At 47.1% G+C, this 24,493-nt stretch overlaps 2 protein-coding genes across 2 annotated transcripts in view; both read right to left on the bottom strand.

The window, feature by feature from the left end:
• The window catches only part of kdm6ba (lysine (K)-specific demethylase 6B, a), a 73,109-nt gene extending 66,305 nt beyond the window's left edge, over positions 1-6,804 (bottom strand). The window contains exons 1-2 of the mRNA XM_083670813.1: positions 6,767-6,804; positions 6,605-6,642 (exon numbers count right to left, since the gene is read on the bottom strand). The gene's annotated coding sequence lies outside the window, so the exon portion shown is untranslated. The remainder of the gene's footprint in view (positions 1-6,604; positions 6,643-6,766) is intronic.
• A 5,690-nt stretch (positions 6,805-12,494) lies between these two features.
• dnah2 (dynein, axonemal, heavy chain 2) overlaps positions 12,495-24,493 on the bottom strand; it is a gene marked incomplete at its 3' end in the record, with an annotated part of 92,351 nt that continues 80,352 nt past the window's right edge. Inside the window, exons 70-88 of the mRNA XM_083684129.1 lie at positions 23,399-23,549; positions 22,726-22,874; positions 22,377-22,510; positions 22,083-22,227; positions 21,646-21,845; positions 21,351-21,477; positions 20,942-21,128; positions 19,630-19,778; positions 19,019-19,202; positions 18,383-18,573; positions 18,092-18,283; positions 17,610-17,794; positions 16,818-17,052; positions 16,479-16,630; positions 16,269-16,383; positions 13,662-13,838; positions 13,100-13,174; positions 12,778-12,928; positions 12,495-12,649 (exon numbers count right to left, since the gene is read on the bottom strand). Of these exons, the coding sequence (XP_083540255.1) occupies positions 12,495-12,649; positions 12,778-12,928; positions 13,100-13,174; positions 13,662-13,838; positions 16,269-16,383; positions 16,479-16,630; positions 16,818-17,052; positions 17,610-17,794; positions 18,092-18,283; positions 18,383-18,573; positions 19,019-19,202; positions 19,630-19,778; positions 20,942-21,128; positions 21,351-21,477; positions 21,646-21,845; positions 22,083-22,227; positions 22,377-22,510; positions 22,726-22,874; positions 23,399-23,549 (3,054 nt within the window). The remainder of the gene's footprint in view (positions 12,650-12,777; positions 12,929-13,099; positions 13,175-13,661; positions 13,839-16,268; positions 16,384-16,478; positions 16,631-16,817; positions 17,053-17,609; positions 17,795-18,091; positions 18,284-18,382; positions 18,574-19,018; positions 19,203-19,629; positions 19,779-20,941; positions 21,129-21,350; positions 21,478-21,645; positions 21,846-22,082; positions 22,228-22,376; positions 22,511-22,725; positions 22,875-23,398; positions 23,550-24,493) is intronic.

The following is a 24,493-nucleotide window of genomic DNA, read 5'->3' on the forward strand; positions in this document are numbered from 1 at the left end:
CAGGGCTCCCCTTGGGTTTAAACAACCAGCATACTTCTTATGAAGACAAATTATTCACTCAATTACTCCAGGGCTTAATTATGAGTTAGGGCCATAGAAGGATGGTGGACAGCCTGTAATGGGCTTCTACAGCAGGCTGTGTTTATGTTGCTGTGGGGTTGGAGATGATATCTCATTATGATTATCATCATCTTGGTCAGGTCATGGTGGAAAACAAGGGACTGTTATCAACTGATCTGCCCAGTCCAGAGGGTGAAAGGACTGCTGGCACTATCTTGTACAGACAATCCTACTCACTGAGCACTTTATTAGGAACACTTCTCATGGTGGCGGCAGTGTTATGGTGTGGGGAATGTTTTCTTGGCACACTTTGGGCCGTTAATACCAATCAATCATCACTTGAATGCCACAGTCTATTTGAGTATTGTTGCTGACCATGTGCATCCCTTCATGGCCACAATTTACCCATCTTCTAATGGCTACTTCCAGCATGATAATGCACCATGTCACAAAGCAAAAGTCGTCTCAAACTGGTTTCATGAACATGACAATGAGTTCAGTGTTCTTCAGCGGCCTTCCCAGCCACCGGATCTGAATCCAATAGAACATCTTTGGGATGTGGTAGAATGGGAGGTTCACAGCTTGAATCTGCAGGAATTGCGTGATGCAATCCTGTTATCATGGACCAGAATCTCAAAGGAATGTTTCCAACATCTTGCGGAATCAATGCAATTGCAATTGCTTTGAGAGCAAAGGGAGGCCCTACCCAGTATTAGTATAGTGTTCCTAATAAAGTGCTCAGTGAGTGTAAGTACAGTATGTGTCTGTGTAGTTGGGACACACCAGCCAAAAGAGCCCCTAGGGCAGGAGCCTATCTACTGTTTCTGTAGCGTAAGGCAGCTTGATGTACAGCTACACCCCCTGGACAGGACGCTAGATACATGTCTCAGCGTATTATTATGGCTATGCTGGGTGGAACAGTGCTGTGTATTGTATGACTCTGGGTCTAACCGTGATACAGTAGTGTCGTCTCATTACATACATGTGGATGAGAACATTAGCCATGACTGTGATAATGCATTTCTCTAGTCATATTACAGAGTTCTCTACTGTTTTCTGTGCAGGTCTGTCTGTGCGGGTGTGTCTGTGCAGGTGAGTGTGTATGTGTTTGTTTTAGTTCTCCATTATATTCTGAGCTGGAAGGTGTGGAAAGTGTGTGTGTGTGTGTGTGTGTGTGTGTGTGTGTGCTCATGTATGCATGCCAACATGTGTGTGTGTTTAGGCGGCGTTCTCAGACCAGGGGCTCAGCAGCAGAAGCTTTCCTAATTGAGTTAGCTGTGGTAACGTGAGTGGCAGCTGGCTCTCCAGGAATAGACTCCGACCGTGCAGAAGCCAGGCACTCTAAACAATCTGCAAGGACCATTCACACACACACACACACACACACACACACACACACACACACACACACACACACACACCAAAGAGTGTGTGTTTTTTGTTCTGTGAGTTACAGTATGTGTGTGTCTCAGGGTGGGTGGGTGTTTGTGTGTGTGTGTGTGTGTTCTTAATCTGGATGGAGTTTTGTCTGACCATTAGACAGTTACACTATTAGAGATTAGGAATCCCTGAGCACCTGTCAGGTGACTGACTTCAGGTGAGGACACGTCTCCTTAAAACACACAAAAACACATTGACCTACGTATGACCTACATAGGCCCACTTAGGACCTACATAGGCGTACATAAGACCAAGCACCACAATCAACTCACCTAACCTGCTCTCTCTTTTTCTTTCTCTCTCTCTCAGATGGACATGTTGTAGTCTACTGTTTGTAATCAGAAAGAGTAGAGTTTAATTTGGTTGAGTCCAGACATATTCACACTAATCCAAGCTCAGCTTTGTGTGGTTTGGAATAGCGTAAGCTATGCTATGCTGATTCTATATCTGTACCAATTGGGCGACTTCTACACAGATCGCCAGCCCCCACATCGCCCCCTGCTGAACCCTCCATGCAGCTACACCCTTCACCCTGGCCAGAGGTTAATTAGTTCTCTCTTGGGCCAGGGGGCGTGTGTGTGTGTGTGTGTGTGTGTGTGTGTGTGTGTGTGTGTGTGTGTGTGTGTGTGTGTGTGTGTGTGTGTGTTAGGGGGAGAGGGGGTGGGGGAGAGAAAGACTGTGATCGATCTACCAAACAGGTATCTGGCTAATGTCAACATCTGTCAGTGAGTGGCAGGGGGCCTCCATGTTGTCAGATCATTACCATGGCTGCACAATGACCTCTGTTAAAGGCTGGAACACAGACTGAGAGCCACACAAACACACCATGCACAATCAGACTGCCAATGGAACATAAACATAACACAACACAATATTTAATAAAAACATGGTTATTTAGGCAGATGATACTTAACATATCATGCTAAACATATCAACACTATAAATTGAAGTGATTAATACCAAAGCTAGGAGTAGAGCATGGAAATAAAGCTTGCAGCTTCACTATACACCATATCCATCGGTTTTCTCCTCCATCTCATCTTTCTCTCCCTCTTTACATCCCTTCCTCTCTCCCTCCCTCCCTCCCTCCCTCCCTCCCTCCCTCCCTCTTTCCCCTGTGCTGGCCCCTCTCACACAAAGGCTGGGGAGCAGGGGGAGGGCCAGCACAAAGAGCTGGGAGCTGTGCTCCTGCCCTGGGGAGCAGAGGGGGGCAGGGAGGGGGGAGCGGGGGGTCAGGGGGGTGTCGGGAGGGGGGTAACCTGAGAGAAGAAAGCCAGAGAAGAAAGCCAGGACAGGAGCTAGGGAATATGGGGGAGGGGACGGTCAGCCTCAGAGGAGAACAGAGCAGGACTGATTTCTGCTGGATTGTTCAGAAGGGATTTGATTCAAAATATTTAGACTGCATCCAGGATTGATTGGCTTGGGTTTCTTGAACTAAAATAAACATTCACTAATACAGAGAGAATGTGAGCATAGCTAGATCCCAAGCAATTAGACTCTCTGTACCTTGACCCTTCCCTTGTTTCTGTGTTAAACTCCAGCTCCTTCACCTCTGTCCCTGATTACACCACTACCTCACCTCTCACTCTCTTACCAACACCTCAATACCCAATAACAACACCCCCCCCCCCCCCCCCCAACTGCCTAGTGTTTACCCCCTCTGCAATCCCCCCTGTAGAGCTGTGGTGTTGACACACCTGTGCTCTACCCTCCTACCCCATCTTCTACACACACACACACACACACACACACACACACACACACACACACACACACACACACACACACACACACACACACACACACACACACACACACACACACACACACACACACACACACACACACACAACCACAACTCTAATCTGATGCTATTTACTCCAGGAAGTTCTCATCGCCTCTCACAACCTGCAAGGCAGTTACACAGGTGAACTAACAAACACCCACACCCGCGCGCACACACACACACACACACACACACACACACACACACACACACACATACACACACACACACGCGCGACGGTTAGGTAAAAGTAGGTCTCAGCTTTCCAGCATGAGGAGAGGGGTGCCAGGGTGGATGCCACTCACAGTTACGCCACCATGCCAACCACAGAGCACAGAGGAGACATGTGGTTAAACTTCTCTCTCTTTCTCTCTGTAAACTTTGTCACCCCTCCAAAGACACACACACACACACACACACACACACACACACACACACACCACACGCACACACACACACCGACCCCGTTCTTTCACCATGGGGGTTACATAACCCAATACACTGCAGAGGAGCTCTCATCCTCCCTCTCCTTCCCTCTCTCATCACATCTCTCTCTCTCTCTAACTCCCTCTCTCTAGCCCTCCCTTCACATTTCATCTCATCCTTCCTCCCTCCCTAATCTCTCAATGTCTCTTTCTACCCTCTCATATCTCTCTCACCCAGTCTCTCACTCCCTCTTTTATCTAATCTCTCTCACTCTCTTTGTCACTTATTTCAAATCCCTCTCTCTCTCTCTCTCTCTCTCTCAGCCTCTCCCTCTCTCATTCACAGATGCCCATCTCTTCTCATGTCTCTCTCGTTCCATCGCAACAACCAGCCCATTAATGGAGAGAAGTGTAACTGACCCCCTTCAGATTAACACACACACCCATAGGCACACCCATACACACACACACACACACACACACACACACACCGCTGCCTTCAGTAGGTGGACAGACTAAATGATATCAGCTCCTCCTCCTCTTTCTCTCCTCCCTCAGTGACTCTCTCTGTTCCCTCTCTTTGTGAGGAGGAGTGCGAAAGGTTGCTCTCTCCTTCGCTTCCTGTTACTGCTCCCACTGCTTCCTGCCATTCTCACCCCCAGCAGTCCAGAGTCAGTTCTATCTCTATCTATCTCTCCCTCTCTCCCTCCATCTCTCTCTCTCCTAGCTCCTCACCAGGGTACAGGTGTGTGGTCCCACAGTACAACCCTCCTGACACAGCATCAGGAGTTCTCCATAGAGCCTGTGTTAGACGCACCACAGCAGAGAGACACAGCCTACAGCCTTCTATGAAAAGTGCACTGAAGCATCATCATGTCAGACTGTGGAAGAGACAGACAAAGACAGGACTGAGAGGAGAGAGTGAAGGTGACATTCCACAGACATCTGAGAATGAGAATGAGTGTGTGTGTGTGTGTGTGTGTGTGTGTGTGTGTGTGTGTGTGTGTACGTGTGTGTGTGTGTGTGATGACTGCTGATGGACAGGGTTGTCACGGTGATGATTGATGCCAGTTCCCAGCTCTCTGTTGGCTTATGGTAGGCTTTACCAGAAACAGGCCCGTAACTCAAACAACAGTCGCTTACAGCCTTACACAAACACACTCCACTCCCCCCCCCCCCCCCCAGCGACATTCAAGGTAACCCTGAGCTAAGCTACTTGACAATCAGTTTGACTAGCAAGTTATATAAGAGCACATGTTCCCTTTCATTATCCTAATAATTAAGATAGGGAACATGAGACATAACAGAAGGTGAGAGATTCAAGATACAAGATCCTTTTATTCAACCACATTTAGACAATAACAACGCTATAACAACGTATCAACACTATTTAGTCCACAAAACCACCACTTTTTTTTTAAAAGCTTTTTCAAGTTTTTTTTAACTGTAATATGCAGATGATCTACCTCCTTTCCCTCCTCCTGTTCCTCCCTCTCCTCCTCTTTCTCCCCTCCTCCTCTCCTTTATTCTTCAGTTTCTATGAACCACCATGAATGTACTCTCCACTAATTTCAGCCCTGAGATAGATGATACTGCACTTCTTTTGATGTTCTCCTCTGCCTATCTATCTACCCCTCTCTCCTTCCTCCATCAGTTCCAGCCATCCACCGCCCCCCTCTAAAACTGAATAATATTCCTCCCTGTCAAGCAGGCAAGCAGGCAAGCAGACAGATAGACAGGCAGGCAGAGAGACAGACAGACAGACAGACAGACAGACAGACAGACAGGCAGACAGACAGACAGGCAGGCAGACAGACAGAGAGACAGGCAGGCAGGCAGGCAGGCAGGCAGGCAGGCAGGCAGACAGGCAGTGTGCTAGATGAGATTCATGGCCAGTTCTAATGTAATAAAGCAGAGAGGCCTGAATGACTGAGAGCCCCAGGTGTGGCTCTGTGGGGTCCTGGGGAGAGGGGTGTGTGTGGGGGCCTATGTGTGTCTAAGTGATAAAAAGAGAGAGAGAGAGAGAGTGTGAAAGAAAGAGAGAGGCGTAGGGGTGTTTGGGGTGTGTGTGTGTGTGTGTGTGTTTGTGTGTGTGTGTGTGCGCATAAGTGTGTGTGTGTGTGTGTGTGTGTGTGTGTGTGTGTGTGTGTGTGTGTGTGTATGTGTGTGTTTGTGTGTGAGGGCTGTTTGGCCCACTCCCCTCCAAAGCAGCCATGCTGAAAAGAACCTTCCCAGCCAGGGCCTCTCTGCTCGGCACGGGGCCCGAGAACGCTGGCAAGCACTCAGAAACACAACATAAAGCCCCCCTGTGACATGATGTCATGCTTTAACAAACAGAGGGATGGAGAGGGAGGGTGGGGTGGAGGTGGGGGAGGGAGAAAGAGGGGGAAAGAGGTACAGTAGAGAGAGAGAGAAAGAGGGGAGGGACACAATGAGATGAAAGGGATTGAGAAAGAAAGAGAGAGAGGTAGAAGAGAGAGATCCACCCCTGCTACAGTCCAAATCAATCAATCACAGACAACTGGATTCCCTTAACAGGCGTTCAAGGAGATGGAAGGAAATGTTACAGTGAGGGACGTCTGTGCCAGAACCAGAGCGCCCAATCAAAGGACATCAGATAACAAGTGGTGTCAGTGAGGGAGGAGAGGCCAGGAAACAAACTGGAGCCATCCATCTATCATCCCTCTATCATTACCCCTTATTACACCATTCATCTCTAATCACCTCCCTGATGTACAGGAGGAGTCAGGGAGGGGGAAGAGGGACCTCACAGGTGGCTCTGTGGCAAGCAAACACACACACACACACACACACACACACACACACACACACTACCAACGTAGCATTCATATTATAAGAATACACAAAAACACACTCTACAAACACACCTTACCTGGCCACAGATGGTCCACACAACGGCAGACTGCACCCCTGCAGGAGAGATAGAGGTATGTCAGAGTTTTATTGTAAGTTTTATTGATTTATTCTAAAACCAAGTTAGACTCTCTTAAGTCTAACCCTGGACATAACAATTTGATATCAATAAGAGACTAACCAATACCACACAAAGGTTGCCGCAACGTCCAATCTGGTTGGCTCCTCCTTGTGGCCAAACTCACTCCATCCAGAATGCTGATTGGCCATGTTGGCTGATGCAGTGTTTGTTCAGGTGATGTCTGGGCCCTCGTCAACATTATGACAAGTCTCTGTCATGTTTGCCGTCCTGCTGCTGTCAATAGAGGAGCATCTTTGTTTACAGAGCGTAACAATAGTACTGTATTCACCAGGTGCTGCCTCTCCATACTCACATTCATAAAGGACATGAACATATGACCCATCACAACACTAATGTCTGTATTTTGTTTTGGTTTGATCTCTTTTCAGTAAACTTCCATTTTCCACCAAGAGTGGTTGAATTAGTCTCACTAATTCATTTTGGGTTCCGAGATTATCGTTGAATACTTTTGTTGACCAAACGAAATAATACAAATCATGCCTAAGCAAAGGACAACCGTGAGGCACACCCTGGATATTAATATCTAAGGGTCATGCTTTAGATACTGGACATGTCAGCCTGCTAGCTGTGAGCTGAGGCTAGCCTGAGTATGCTGCTGTGCACTTCCTCATGTTCACACAGTCATGGTGAGGAAACATCTGAGCTGGCCCACTTTCCTGCAAATTCCTAATGCAAATGGTGCATTTAATCCTAATACGAAATGGCTTTAGGAAACGTGGTAAACCTCAAATTAACCTGGGCCTGTTAAGGCTAACCTGTGACTGAATATCCTGAGAGAGAGAGAGAGAGAGAGAGAGAGAGAGAAAGAGAGAGAGAGAGAGGATTGTATTTATTGTACACTTAAAGAGACACTTCACCGATTATTTCCAGCACCATACCAATGTCCACATATTTGAAAACGGCGATTTTTGTGGATGTAGTTCTTGAAAATCACTGAATTCCATTTTTTTTTATAGCCCAATAATATCATATGGGGTATTTTCCTTAGGACCGCGGAGCGAGCACTTCCATGTGAGAAGCACCTGAGCGATCATAGCAGGTTAAGGCATGTGGCTCCAGATTTGAGGACAGAATCAGATACTCAATGATAAATGAAAGGAGCAGAAACTAAACTCTCTAACGGTTAGCTAGTTATGGTTTTCAAATAGCGACGTTAACTAACTATCATTGTACGTAATTCTACTATAATAAGTATAAAACATTTTGGATGCTACGTTTCTGTAACACTTCAAACGAATCGCAGTATGAGTCTCTAAAGTGGCCACCCCTGGTTGAAACAAAGGAGACTCTCAAACGGATCTTTGTCTGAGCATGTGTCGACCTCTAGAGGATATGACATGGTATCACAATAAAGACTATTCCAAAAACTTTTCTAAGGACATTTCAATATTTTTGCATTGTAGTTCTGGCGTGAACATGATATATGGAAATGGTAGAAGAAATGCAACCTAGAGGTAAATCACATGGCCTTCCTTCCATATGTTGACAGGTAGAACTGCTCAGTCAGTGAAGGGATACAAAATATGTGTAAATCATATATCGCTACTACAAAATATGGCATCGGGTCCTCGAAACAACAGATCCATCCAATCAATGGAACAGTTGTCATAATCTGAGTCTGACATGCTGTGTTTATATTTGAGAAACTATAAACTGTACCCAGGGCCGTACCCATGTTTTATCGAGGTCATGCATATCCCATGTACGGGTTCAGGAAGAATGCAGCTCAACTACAAATCGACTGAATAGGCAACTTTGCCAATGCCCCTCCCCAGAAATTAACAAAATGTCTCAATTCAATTCAGTCATCAGAATTAATTAATTCCGTGATCCTTGCGCGTATCTCTCCCTCTCTCTCACCTCCACGATATTTTCTAACCATGTCATGCGTTTCATGTGTCCATTACAAATCCGCGGGTAAGCTACTACATCCTAGAAGACAAGCAAGCATGTACACGCTGAAATAGTGTACCAAAACATATGCGAAATATGATTAAAACCATGAAATACAATATTTCGAGGTGAATGCGATAGTGACCTTATTGGCTTTGTAGATACAAAGTTGCTTTATTCGTGAGCAGGTGAAAGCGCAGGTCATACAAATAAAGCAAATTGTAGAATTACAATTATTCGAATTAGGATTAAAAATACCGAGGTCATAACCAGCTACGGCCCTGGCTGTACCTTGTAGCAAAGTTAGTAAGGAACACAAGTGTAAGCATTTACCTCAATCAAAACGTTGCAGTAGGCTACTTCAGTTCACCCATCCTTACAAGGCCAAAGGCAATATTTACAGTATGTACTTGGTTATAGCCTGGTTATAACTCAAGGGTACACAATGAGCCATGTGGCAATCTTTATCAAGTTCAGATAGGTACTGCTGGTTGATGTTGTTACCCCAAAGAGTCAACATTGTAACAACATTGTATCAACATTCAGAGATACAAACTGAGGGGCAACTTTCTCACAGCAGATACAACTCAGCATATTTAGTCCATTTTCTGTGTTGTAGCGTACTCTGGTGGATGATGGGGCGAGAGGACTCGAGGGGGCGTGGACAGAAAGGGAAAGGAGAGGGAGGAAAAAAAAATCACCCAGAAAAAATTCAAACGTTCTTCCTGGAAATTCTACGAAACCCGCCACAACTTCACCACATGACATTTCAGAAAGAAAATGCGACACTCCTTCCCCGAACACCAGCGGGCCTAGATTTCATTCAATGGCCGCTGTTACTTAATCATTAATTAATTAAATAAAATACACACGACATTTTGGGCCTGGGTGCTATTGATGAAGATGCAACTACTACAGCGGCATAAAGGTTTTGATATGTTTAGAAAAAGGCTGAACCTAAGCTGGCGCACTAAACGTGGGCATTCCCGTCACAACGCGATTGCAACATCACTAACTCCTACCAGCTTCCCGTAAACCATCTCAATGTAACTACATGACCTCATCATTATAAACACTTTCGATATTAATTGTGAAAAACAAGACATGCAGCCGTCATGACCACCCCATGCAAATATAGCACTGCCTTGTTACTTTTTTTTTCTTCTAAAGGCTATCTAGTTTGCATTTTTTTCTGTTAACTTCTCATCTACCTAGTAACAAATGTAGCCTGTATAATACGCGGGTTGCGACAGTGTAATCAACAGAACGGATTACGCACGTTATCCAGCGGTTACAATGTTACTATCAAATGATACTATAGAAAGTGGTATCGGTTTCAATGCCTTTCGTGTTACCTAATTTCGATTACACCTTTCCTGCTACAGTCTGGCAGTTTCACGTTCACATTGTAAAATATTTTGTATTTTACTTCAGTCGTTTGCGTCTGGCTTACCTGTTTGTGCATGCCAAATTCTCATGGGAGGTGCCGGGCTGATGATCAATGTTAAAATACTGAAACATTAAAAAAAAACAAGTACGTAGCCCATCTTCTTTCCCCCGGAATGACGTTCGCACAGCCACGCAATCCCAAATACATTTCCAAAATTCAAGTATGGGGTGAATATATCTTAAAAATCCATAATGTATTTTGAAAATGTCGGTAGGAAACTGTACACGCAGATACATTATGCAATCGTTGCTTGGAGAGATGTGAGCGTTTATGGTTATCCATCGGCAAGGCATAACGATTAGTCTCGTGGATTTTCGAAAGACTGTAGCCTAATCTTATATCTTGCACAGTCGTATCTTGTTCCTAAATGATTGCACAGCCTTTATGAGGACTCAACATCCCTTCTGGAAATCGTCAGTCCATTTACAGCCCGCGGGATATGCACTGCACGGCTTGCCTCCCGCATGTCCATCCGAAGAGGCTTTTAGATATAGGTTATAGGTTGTTGTGTGAGGACGTCCAGGATCAAAGCGGCGATGGCTATTGAGAAATTGCGCAGTTTTTATTCCATTGAATCGCTGACACTCTTTCTCCCCTTCTCTGTTGTAAGGGCTTTTTTCCCCTTCTTCCTCCTCCCTCTATTTCTCCCTCTCGTTCTCTCATGCAGGTTTATTTTCGGTGGACGGGTCTTGGACATAAACTGCCCCGCCTCCATATACTCATTGCCAAACACACTGTATGACTTGCCGAAATTCCATTATCACTTCCATTCTTTGGAGAACAATTGGCTCTAGTGCTTATTCAATCATTTTCCATGTCGCTGAACATGCTTAAAGCATGGGCTGCTTGAAGATTTAAAAGTTCGACTCTTTTATAATGTTTTTTCATAATAATTTGACTGAGATTTAATACATCAGCCTCAGACTAGGCCACTCATCATCATTTGGATAATCAAATTAGTTTCCAACAAACTATCAAGGGTTGGAAAACCCATGCCTCAATAGCAAAACTTCGTAGAAATACCATAGTACTTTTGAAAGGGGCTATTTGAGGTGCTTTTTTTTTTTTGACAGTCAAACCTCAGATCCAAGATGCTCTTCAGAAAGTGTAACTTACAAGTCTAACATTTTATTTCTCTTCACAAACATTTTCAACATCTTAGGCACTGTGTCTCAGCCCGAAGCCTATTTGAATTTGAATTCAGCATGTTGCTATGAGCTCCCCAACAACCGACCACCAGTGCGCACAGACCAGCACAGACCTGGCCCATATAAAGAGGCCCTTAAAGTCTGAGGAAGTCTCTGTCTCATTCAGGAGACATTCCCGCCTGAATACGGCCTTGAACTCAGGCCTCCACTCACTACTCGCCTCAGAACTATTCCTCTGTTTCACTTTCTCCAGGGTCCCTCTCTTGTCCCCCCCCCCCCACTTTTCAAGAGGCTCAACTGAGCCCATACAGTGAAGCAGCATAACCTCCTCACCAACCGTCTCCTAACGGACTAGCAGCCTTAATTAGAATACATTAGTTTGAATAGATTTCCATTTTCCTCCTCTTTCTTTCCACTTGGGGGAAATGTGTATTACCATAAAAATGTCCTTTATATCATCTTGATTTAACACAGTGTGTGTGTGTGTGTGTGTGTGTGAGAGAGAGAGAGAGAGAGAGAGAGAGAGAGAGAGAATAGTTTGCCACCCTGACATACATTATTATAATCAGACATTTGAGCACTTTGCAAATCATACTTACAATCTTAGTTTAAACAAACACACACAGGTATATACAACCTAACACAGCAGACACTAACACACATGGACATTCAGTAGATCCAGATGTTAAAAAGAAAGATAAAAAAGGCTAATGTTTTTACAGTGGATGTTTAGACCTACAAGGTCCTCTGTGTGTGTGTGTGTGTGTGTGTGTGTGTGTGTGTGTGTGTGTGTGTGTGTGTGTGTGTGTGTGTGTGTGTGTGTGTGGAGCTGGTTGAGGAGTATACTGTATGTACTCTATTGTGTAGAGCTCTTTCAACAGGGTCAAAGGAGTCAGTCTGGAAAGAGTGATGCAGGGGTGCAGAGGAAGTGAATAATAAGGTGTCTGAGTGAGGGTTGACAAGAGAAGAGTGGAGTGGAGAGGAAGAGGAAGAGTCCCTTGAATCACGTAAATCCAACCTCAATAAATTCATTTTTTTCCCAAATAAACAAATTCATATTTTATTCAAATATCTTCACATTTTAAATGCAATTATTTACAAAAGTTATAAAGAAGTGCAATCATTTCAGTTAATTTGTAGGCATTTAGAATTTTGAAAAACAGTTAGATAAATTGCAAGCAATATGGAAATAAAATGGTCAACTTATTTGTGTGTGTGTGTGTGTGTGTGTGTGTGTGTGTGTGAGGGAGAGAGTGGGTGTGTGTGGGTGAGCCCCTTAGTTGTCCAGGCTCATAAGCAGAGCGGTTCCTCTCTTGATCCAGTGGTCGAAAGGCACAGCTCCAGCTTTGAGGTCCACCCCAACCACGAAGGAGGCACGGTTGTTACCCCCCGAACGCACAGGGAAGTAGTAGCATGGACAGGAGTACATACCTACACAGACACACACACACACACACACACATGCATACATGCACACACACACACAGACAGGAGAGACATTATACCATAGTTACAGGAGTGACAGAGAGAGACAGAAAGGGCGGGAGTTTTTTTCTCACTCTTGGCGATCTTCTTGCGGTTCTCCACAGGTTTGAAGTGGATGGTGGGGATGGGACACACCAGCTGCATGGGCTCAGCCTCCACCAGACACGAGTTCTTCTTGTCCCAGCCTGCCCCCTCCAGATACAACCCCCGGATAAACACTCCGTCCTGGGGTCAGGATGGAGGGGGGATTGAGGAGAGAGGGGAGGGGAGGGGGGAAGATGGAGACAGGAAGAGAAAAATAAAATCAGTAAAAATGACTTACAGTAGAAGGAAGACCCACTAGTAGAACATTTGACAAATGTGAGGTGACGATGTAGCTATTAAATGTGAATTAACCTTGGGTGGGAAGAGGAGGTTGTTGTCATCCACTGTGGCAACGATGAACTCCCAGGATAATGTGTCAATAGACACCTGTAGGTAGAACAGTTCTTAATGGTCAGATCAGCAGCCATACAACCCTCTTGACCAGCAGTAACCCATAAGAGGACGAATGCAGCCATCAGTGTAAACATTAGCAGGGTGTTGGATGGTGGCTGTGGCATGTGAGAGAGTGAGGTGTGGAGTGGTTGTGGTTTGTTTGTAAGCACAGTTTAAAGTAGCACTGGTGGTTTGTAAGTGTACTCTGTGGTTGGGTTTGGTGAGTGTGCTGAGTGCACCGTAAGGGGGCAGTAAAATGTGTGTGTGTGTGAGTGTGTGTGTGTGTGTGTGTACAGCATAAGTGTGTGTGTATGTGTGTGTGTGTGTGTGTGTGTGTATAGTATAAGTGTGTGTGTGTGTATAGTATAAGTGTGTGTGTGTGTGTGTGTGTGTGTGCACGCGTGTATAGTATAAGTGTGTGTGTGTGTGTGTGTGTGTGTGTGTGTGCGCGTGTGCGTGAGTGTGAGTACTGTGCTCTCACGTTGTGTGCGCGTGCGGAGGACTGCAGTACTGCGGTGAGGAAGCCAGTGGGGAAGGTGAACCCTGCGAGCCAGAAGAGGATGGGGGGGTGGGCCGTCTCTGCCCAGCGGGCAAACTGCTCCACACGCTGGCACAGGTCCCTGGTCCACGACGCCAGCGGCTTCAGTGACGGGTAGGCCTGCACGGGGGGTTGGGAGGGAAGGAGGAAGGGAGAGAGGGCAGAGAATCCAGTCCAGTCACACAAGAGAGGAAGGCCAGCTAGAGTTACAGTTAAATACTCTCTTCTTACTGGTTCATTACACGGCTACTACAATGGCTCCCTTCACTCTATTTTCTCCTTCTTTTGTTTTTAACCCGCCACCATTACCAATAAATTACACAACATTCCATCTGGAGGATACAGATCTGAAATCTGGACAAGACATCAGTTAAAAGCATGTGTTCAGAAAAGCATTTTCAAATGGCTGCTTGTACTGTACAGCCCCAAATCTGGAGTGCATTGATTATCTCATAAACTACAGTCCAAGTTCATGGCCTTCCTTCTGCTCCCAAAACCCATCCAGATACCAATCAGAAGCTACTGATGGAATTGCCTTGACGGAAGATAGAAGGCATGGGAAATAGAAGTGAACTTCTCCCAGTAATGTGACGGGACAGATGGATGGTCAGTCTGGGGACGGAGGTCCAGCGTGATCCATAAAGCCTGTCAGAGGGCATCTCAGTGTGTCAGAGTGAGCGATCTGACAGGACGTCCGCACGCCCGGGGCAACCAGGGGGAAGAAAACAGATACAGTTCGCCTACGACAGGGAAGCAGGCCGGCCCAAAATTAAAGCCATGAGTTTCTGGGCCCAGAAATAATGACATGTCTGCCGTGCCAGGGAAAGAGTGGAACACAGACGGAGGGATGGAGGGATAGAGGAGGAGGAGGAGGAGGAGGAGGGATGCAGGGATAGCAGGAGGACAGAGTGTTCTATGAGGGTTTGTTGTTCATCGCTGGATCAGATGGGATAGAGGGAGGAGGGAGAGGTGAGAAGAGAGGGGAGGGCAAGGCAGAGAGAGGGACAGAAACAGAGAGAACGAGAAAGGAGGTTGGGAGAGAGAGGGAGATAGAGAGAGAGAGAGAGAGAGAGAGAGAGAGAGAGAGAGAGAGCGATAAGGGGGGATTGGGAGAGAGAGAAACAGCGGTAGTGAGAGAGAGAGAGAGGGAGAGAGAGTAATGAGGGGGCAGCAGAGTGGGGAAGCGCAGCTGGAGCTGCAGTCTTAATGGCTGTCCTGTACTCGTCTCATAAAGAAGGTCTGGACAGGGGGCAGCAGGCCTCTGGCTGTAATGGCCTCGGCACAGCACAGACAGGCCTTTTTAAAGCAACTGGAGCAGAGCTGGGGAGGTTTACTCTACTTATTACACTGCAATTACCCTGAGACATGCTCTTTGTTTAGTCACCAAGGGCCACGCTCACTCCACCTGATGACCCAGTGGCCGAGACACACACACACACACTCACGCACGCACAAATATAGCCTGCCCTCAATGACCCTACTGAAGAAACACACACACACAGACACGCACAGACACGCACAGACACGCACACACACGCACACACACACACGCACAAACACACACACTGCTCCTTTCATCCATCATACAGACAGTGCAGTCTGTGGCAGGCTACGGTCTGTGTGTTATATAAAGAGGAGTGCAGTTTGCTAATGACGGTATGATGGACCATCAGAGACAGGACAGTGTGTGTGTGTGTGTGTGTGTGTGTGTGTATGGTGTGTGTGTATGCGTGTGCGTGTGTGTGTGCGTGTGTGTGTGTGTATGCGCGTGTGTGTGTGTGTGTGTGTGTATGTGTGTGTGTGTGTGTGTGTGTGTGTGTGTGTGTGTGTGCGCGTGTGTGTGTGTGTGTGTATGTGTGTGTGTGTGTGTGTGTGTGTGTGTGTGTGTATGTGTGTGTGTGTGTATGTCAGACAGAGTCAGGACATAATAACGGTTGGAGCTGTTCCAGTTCCAGTGCAGCCGTATGAGGTCAGGAGAGAATGAGCCCATCACTGTGCAGCCAGGCAGGATGATGGATAAACACACCTTAATAAGAACAGCAGCAGCAGCAGCAGCAGCAGCACACTGACTCACAGGCTTCAGAACCAAACCATAGGAATCTATCAGCCTGGTATCAGAGCGCCGTTACACACATCACACTGACAGACACACACCAGCAAACAACACCTGGGTGAAGTGTGCTCAGTAAATGGATCCATTTGTCCATGTGTGTGATCTATAACAGGCTTTGCATCCCTGCAGGTCTTTGAGGGTGAATTCTATTTGTGTGTGTGTGTGAGTGTGTGTCTGTATCCAGTGTGTGAGTGTGTGTGAGAGTGTGTGCGTGTATACAGTGTGTGTGTGTGAGTTTGTGTGTGTCTGTATCCAGTGTGTGTGAGTGTGTGTGAGAGTGTGTGCGTGTCTGTATACTGTGTGTGTGTGAGAGTGTGTGTGTGTCTGTATACAGTGTGTAGTGTGTGTGTGTGTGTGTGTGTGTGTGTGTGTGAGAGTGTGTGTGTCTGTATACAGTGTGTGTGTGAGAGAGTGTGTGTATGTAGTGAGGGCCCTACCTTTTCCCACAGTGGCGGTACGCGAGCATCAAAGATGTAGTGGAAGGTCTCCTCCAGACTGCTGGACATCACCACCAGACCCTTGATCCCCTTCTCCAGCTCCAACAGAGACGACCTGGACAACACACACACAATATAGAACTCTGTCCACAACTGACAGGCATAGACACACACACACACACACACACACACACACACACACACACACACCTGATGGTGTGCAGCAGAGAGTTGTATCTCTGGATCTCCTGTAGCAGGACCACATTGAGAGGAGAGGGGTCCGCCTGCAGCAGCGTCCTGGTCCCCTCATAGTCCAGCTGGGCTGGGATCTTCTGACGCACGTCTGCAGCCAGCTCCAACACCTGGGGACCGAGACATGGACACACTGATACTGTCCTCATTAAACACACAGACCACAGATAAACACACACACACACTGTACAGAGACATAGACATACAGCATTATTCACTCATACATGATACAGAAACAAAATGGATACACACAAACACATACTCTCACACACACACACACGCACACAAAACACACACCTTGTCCTCTCGGCTTGGCCCGGCGCCAGTGGCTGCGGTGCTGGTGACCTGTGGCTGCAGGGAGAGCAGGGTGTCGAAGAGGGTGCGTGTCTCCGCGATCTGGCTGGCGATGTCAGCGTTGGGGTGCTGTCCGAACACCTCGGGGTGCTCTGTGGCCGGCAGCAGGCTGATGTACTCCCGGTAGGAGGACTGGGGGCCGTCCCGGGGGATGTAGTAGGTGGGCAGAGACGACAGCCTGGAGGAGGGAGAGAGTATTAACCCTGTGGCAGCAGGAGGGAGACCTGATGAAGGTGTTGTCATACAGCAGGGCTGGACACAGAGGAAGGCTCGGGAACTAGAAGGGGGTACAGGGGGGAGCTAAAGGGGATGCCACAGAGATGGTGTGTGTGTTTGTGTGTGTGTGTGTGTGTGTTTGGGGGGGAACGAGCAGCGGGAGCAGGGTGTAGTGTCTTAGCATCACTGTTCATGAGGTTGTGTGTATTTCAGAATTTTCACGAACTGTGTGAATACTGGCCACTGGGTGGTGCTCACGTGCTTTGGTCTTTCTGAACATGGACGAGGAGTACCTGAGAGGTGCCGCAGTGCGCTCTGATAGCAGGTATTTGTGCTTTGACAGAGATTGTGTGAGTTTCATTATGTGTCTCTTTGTGTGTGTGTGTCAAAGTGTAATCCTTTAGGAGAAGGAGTATATATTTGTGTGTGTGTCGGGGGGGGGTTGGGTCTGTATCTGTGTGTGTGCGTGTGTGTGTGTGTGTGTGTGTGTGCGTGCGTGTGTATGTGTTAGAGACTCACTTGAAGAAGTGTGTGCGGACAGTGGCCTCACAGAAGTAGTCGTTAATGTAAGTGGTGAGTAGACGTCTATCCCAGTCGTCAGTGACGTGGCCTCCATAGTTGACTCCAGCAATGAGGTACTTAAGGGCGTCCCAGGGGATGTCCTCATACTCATCCAGGTACAGGCCCATCAGATTCTCACTCACCTATACAGGGGATGGGGAGGAAGGGGAAGGTGGGGGGAGGAGGAGAAGAAGAAGGAAGAGGAGGAGGAGGAGGAGGAAGGGGGGACCTGCCGTTTGAGCCTCTGATAAGAACTCAGTGACTTATACAAAGTTATAATGCCCTTAGTCTTAGTACTGTCTATAACTTGTCGAATCCTAAATATTTGCAGGCCATGTACAGTGAATGAGGACAGAGGGTGTTCTGCTTGGATTTCAGTCATAGTCTTCAACGTAAAGCTTCACATAACTCTCCGCTGTGTGCGTGTGTGTGTGTGTTACCTCAAAGTCAGAATCATTGAAACCATAGATGATGTTCCAGCCCAGCTGCAGGAACTTCTTCCTCTCTAGCAGGATGCTGTGAAAGAAGCAGAGGGCAAAGAGCAGCTTGCGGTAGAGGACGGGCCGTGCACAGCGCGTGAACTGAGACTCCGTCACCAGCTGGTACAGACGCTTCATGTTGGACTTCACACCCTAAGGGGGGGAGACAGAGAGCAAGGAGTGGATGACTGTGTGTGTGTGTGTGTGTGTGTGTGTGTGTGTGTGTGTGTGTGTGTGTGTGTTTGTGTGTACCTTGGGTGGCTCGGTGGTCATCTTGATGCCGGCCTGTAGGATGGCGATGGGGAAGTCAGGGTGGGGGGAGGAACTGAGCCACAGGCGGAAGTCAGGGTGGGGCTCCTCCACCTGCAGCTGCTCCACCAGCTTGTCCAGCTGGGGCATCCAGGACAGAGACAGGTGGCAGTTAGCTAGGAACACCCAGTGACCTGCAGGAAAGGAGAGAGGAGAGGAGAGGAGAGGAGAGGAGAGGAGAGGAGAGGAGAGGAGAGGAGAGGAGAGGAGAGGGGAGGAGAGGGGAGAGAAGAAGAGAGGAGAGGAGAGGAGAGGAGAGGAGAGGAGAGGAGAGGAGAGGAGAGGAGAGAGACCAAGATGGGGATGAAGGGATGGAGCAGTGGAAATAGAAGGAAAGGGGAGTGTTTGGGGAAGATATTAATAACCCGACTTTTCAAAACAAACAAAATGTCTGATGTATGACAATGACATTTGACAGTATTGAGTATTTGACAATTGAGAGGTGTGGTTGAAAGGCCAACCAGCTTCGGACAGTGACAGTTACATTGACATAGTCATTGATTATGAAGTGATTATAATAAAGTATCTGGCAACGGGAGAGAGAAGAGAGGGAAGGTGAAGACAGACTGGGGGTCGGACCGTTCTTAACGCCCTCCTTGATCATGTGCGTGGCGATGGGGGCTTGTCCCTGGCCCAGGGAGAGGGCGTGGAAGTTACGGCTCATTCCCGAGGCCTCGGCCAGCTGCAGCAGGGAGCCCGTGGGGTCCACCCCCGGAGACAGCACGAAGATCAGGGGCGTCTTTGTGGTCGAGTCCTCCACCACCTGGGAAACCGAAACAGGGTCAATGGTCAACCGGAAGAAACAGGAGAGAAGGTTGAGGGTTGTTCATATCAGGGCATTTACAGACTGTTGTTGATGTTATAGTTGATGACAGCAAGATTCCTCAGAGGGGTTTGTTGACAGATCTTCTGGAGGGATTGACACAATCTCAAAGTGAGGCCACAAACACATTTCAACGTCAAACCAAAGGAGACGATGCATTTGAACCATGATGAAAGAGACCCTGATACTGCAGGTCCAGGTCTATGGAGGTGCTGTCTGTCTGGCAGCCATGTTATGCCTGTTGCTTCATCAAAGTCCTGGGTGAGGATTAGCTAATGGTGAGTGAGTGAGTGTGTGTGGGTGTGGATGAGGCTCACAGGGAGCAGAGCAGGGAGGATCAGAGAGCCGGGGTGACAGCGACACTTACAGCCTTCATGTCGAGGACAGGTGGCTCCACGAAGCGCGAGCCCAGGTTGTTAATTATGAAGGAGGTGACGCAGAAGGACACGCGGTCCTGACGCAGCGAACGCACGATCAGCATCTTCTGGAGCTCGTTGCAACCGTTCTCCCACTCACCTGGAGGAAGGGGGGGGGGGGGGGTTGGGGGTATTGAGAGAGAGAGAGAGAGAGAAGGATGGAAGGAGGAGTGAAGGAAAGATTAAAAAACCCTTCTTCACTGAACTTTCCCAAAAAACATCCCACTAAAACAACAATGAATCATAATGGCATGAATTGTAAATGGGTTAGATAAACAATGGATTTCACTGTGAGTTGAGGAAAAAAAATTATGCCAGCAAATTCCTCCTGGGATCACATTAATATTGAGCTGAACTTTTTCGTAATGTAATTCCAGTAATGAAATAAAGGAATGAAAGTGACAGAAACACACACTCCCACATGCTAGGCACAGTAAGAAGAGACAACAGAGCAGATACACTGACTTCGGAAAGTATTCAGACCCCTTCATTTTTTCCACATTTTGTTGTGTTATAGACTTACTAGACTTAATAGATTAAAATAGATTAAATTAAAATATGTGGCCATCAATCCACACACAATACCCCAGAATGACAAAGCGAAAACACGTTTTTAGAAATGTCTGCAAATGTATTACAATTGAAATACAGAAATACCTCATGTACATAAGTATTCAGACCTTTGTTATGACACTCTTAACATTTGCTCAAATGCAAAAATGTCTTCAACAAGTTGAATTGAGTCCATCTGAGTGGAAGGATAATAGTTCATGTGATTCTGGAATGAATATCTTTTGCTTTTATATTCTCTGGTTTGCATAGGAATGAATTACACTCTGTGGATTAGGCTGTCACTAACAACTCAGCAAATGTCAAATGTCTCTTGATCCTGACAAACTCCCCAGTCCCTGCCGGTGACAAACATACCCATAACATGATGCAGCTACCACTATTCTTCACACTAGGGATGGTGCAGAAACTGCATTGCATGTGCTTGATTTGCACCAAACTTAATGCTTTGTAGTAAAACCAAATAAGCACATTTCCAGCCACTTTCTTTGCTGTATCACTTGAATGAGGTATTTATGTATTTCAATTTTAATACATTTGCAGACATTTCTAAAAACTACTACTTTCCGAAGCCACTGTACATATTCATCATAAATAGAACGATAAATCAAGTCATAAACAACAAACAAGTCATAAACAACAAGCAAAATTGAAGCTACACACGCACGGGCACACACACACACACACACACACCAGGTAGCTGGGAGGTCTCTGGCTCTGCGCTGGTGTACCAGAGGTTCCAGTCACGGGAGTACTGTTCGAAGGAGGCCATGAGGCCGTGGAAGTTGGCCAGCTTGTCCAGCTCTGTCACATTGTCCCAGTTAGAGTCAGTCAGCCAGCTAGAGCAGGGGTTGTCCATTTGACCCTCCTTATCCAGCACCTGGGAGACAGACCAGACAGGCAAGGAGAGATACCTAAGATGTAGCTCAACATAGACTGTGGCTTACTTCCATCAGCTAAAGACAAAGTATACTGCCACTCGCTCTCTGCCAACCAAACTGTAGAGACTAGGGACCAAATGGAAGGTGGATAGGGTACAGTATTCAGCCTACCTTGGAGGAAAAGCTGGACATAATCTAGACATTGTGTATGTATTTCTCACCAGGCCTCCTCTGAGGAAGAAGCTGTATTCGTCCATGTTGAGTTTCCCGGCCACCTCCAGGATTTTGGCACACATCTGGAAGCTGAAAAGCAGTTTGTGGAGCTCAAACAGCCCACGGCAGGTGAACCTGGGAGAGGACAATGACAGTCACACAGCAGCATGACCTACAGTACATAACACACCTGCACACAATCGCGCATACACACACACACACAGCTGTTTGAGGAAAGTGCCTTATTACTGAGCTGTATGAGTCTGATCATCGTTAAGAGATTTAGAGTGAGTGAAAGGCTACCTGTACACAGCGTATGTGTGGTAGTCGTTGAGGTTGGCGATCCTCTCGTCCAGCTTGGGGCTGCGCTGGCTCTTCTCTATGCTCAGGTTGAACAGGTCGATGTAGGCGTCCAGGGAGAACTGGTACATGGGGTCAATACGGCCCATGTCGTTCAGGACAAAGAACAGGATGGATGCTCGCTGGGCACAGGCGCGGTAGGCCTGCAGTACGGTACACACACACACACACACACACACACACACACACACACACACACACACACACACACACACAGAAACACATCTTCAGGTATACTATACTGTGTTTTAATAAGGCAGGTACTTGTATACAATATTCATCTGAATTCTTCATTTCTGTTAGCTCCTTCCTCCCTGTTAACACCACTCTCCCTAGTCTCTCCCTGTCCTCTCCCCTACTTCCTCTGCCTCTTTCCTCACCTCTCTGGCTGTGTCAATCTTTATCTCAGTCAGCTCACTGGTCTCCAGCTGCTCTGACACCTCAGTGGCCGTGACTTTGGATGACTGCAGTGTGTTGACCAGCTGCACATCATCCAGGAGAGAACCAGTCGCCTCGTTCAGCAGTCTAGACACCACACACACAGACACACACACACACACACACTGTGTACAGTAGTTTGTCTCTTAACAGTCTCATCAAAACATTACCACACATGGGGAATAGGGTCTAACTAGAGAAAAAGCCATGGTGATTATTGCCATGGCGATTATTACCTGAGAATCTCATCCTCTAGCTCCTGTAGTTTCCTCTTTCCAGAGGCGATGTTAATCACCAGTGAGTCCTTCTGCTCCTCCAAATCAGGACGCTCCTTCCTTACCACGATGCCCAGCAGCTGGGCCTCCAGGCCCTGACACACACATACAGGAAACATGCAGTTAGAGTTAGATTGGTATACAGAATCATACACAGGTTAGATACACTTTCACACATGACCAGAAAGATGGACATATCCGCCTGCCCACCCACCCTCGCCCACGCAAACACACACACACACACACACACACACACACACACACACACACACACACACACACACACACACACACACACACACAAACTGACCTGCTCCTTGACAGCAAAGTTGACGATGGTGGTCTTGGTGGATATCTCAGGAGTGTAGTGTGGGTTGGACAACTTGGTGGTGATGTAGAAGCGGAACTCTGGACTGTACTCCACCTCCTTATCACCCAGCTTCAGCAGGAGCCTCCCCCCTGTAGCATGCACACACACACACACACACACACACACACACACACACACACACACACACACACACACACACACACACGAACCGCCACGACTTACAACCCGAACGTCAAATCACACTTCTTTTTTTTGGTGGTAATTATTGCTAATTGTTGTTGCTTATGCTAATATTTGCTAATGCTTTCCCCTGACAAGTTACTCTAACCTTAACCACTCAAAGTTAATGCCTAATACTGCCTAACTGCCACGCAAGTCGTATTTCAGGTAACTCTAACTACCTGAACTCTAACTACCTGTAACTTGCAATTTACGTAACAGGCAACGTGCCTTGAGATTTTTGACGTATCTTACAGGAGTTTTTGATGTATCTTACAGGAGTTTTTGATGTATCTTACAGGAGTTTTTGACGTATCTTACAGGAGTTTTTGACGTATCTTACAGCCCCACAGGTTGGCAACACTGGTATTGTCAGATAATACGATCCCCCAGAACATATTCCGTTCAATACTAAGTTGGTGTAATGACTGACCGACGTGTGTGAGGGACTTGTTAAGGATGGGGGCCAGTGAGGGGTCCAGCTCCTCCTGGACGTTCTGCAGCAGCACTGGGGAGCCAAACTGAACCGCGTTCTCCAGGATCCGCAGGAAGTCTGGCATCTGCAGGTCAATTATCTTCAGACCCTGAGACACACGGACACGGACACGAACACAGACACACACACACACACACACACACACACACACACACACACACACACACACACACACACACACACACACACACACACACACACACACACACACACACACACACAGTCACAGTCACAGTCAGAGGAAGGTAGGAGAGTCCAGAGAGAAGAGACGTAATGTCAGATATAAGGGTGGGATATATGATAAATAAATACAAACACTGTAGAGACTATAACAGATGAGGAAGACAAATTGAGAGAAGAGAAGAGAAGGAAAATACTGTAATAAACAACGGATAAAGAGAGAGATGAAAGTGAGCGTAAGGATTGTCACTAGACAGAGAGGAGTAGAGAGACAGGGCTGTAGAGCTGTTACTGCCATTGCCCAATTGTCCCTAAATGTCATGGTTTGGCTGGTATTGTGGGAGAGCAGTGGAGTGGAGTGGGGCCAACGAGGCAGAGCTGAATGGAGCCAGAGAGGCGGGGTAAAGGTCAAAGCTCTGAGAGAAAGAGCAGGGAGGCAGGGCGGGTGGACAGACGCAGGGAAAATTGGCCAGAGAAGAGAGGGACTGGGGAGACGCAGGTGAAAATTGGCTAAGTCTGAGAGAGGGAGAGAAAAGCACTGTGACCCAAGAGTGGTCTGGAGAAAACAGCAGGGTCCCTGACTCACTCTCCCTCTCTCCCTCCCTCTCTCTCTCCCCCCTGTCTCTCTCAAGTTAAATACACACCAACCTGCCTTTTTTTCTGTTCCTCACAGTTCACACAGACAGGAAAATTGGAGCCTTTTGGAAGAAATGGCAGCTTTTCTTTTGAGAGAGAGAGAGGGCCAGAACAGTTCCTGAAATGCCACACAGAATCATTGAAGACATGAAAGAGTCTGGTCTGAAGGACTGGTGGGGGAGATTAAGTCTCGTAAACTTCCTCTGCGTTTCACCT

This window comes from Argentina silus (genome assembly GCF_951799395.1).
Source record: "Argentina silus genome assembly, chromosome: 1".
Lineage (NCBI taxonomy): Eukaryota > Metazoa > Chordata > Actinopteri > Argentiniformes > Argentinidae > Argentina > Argentina silus.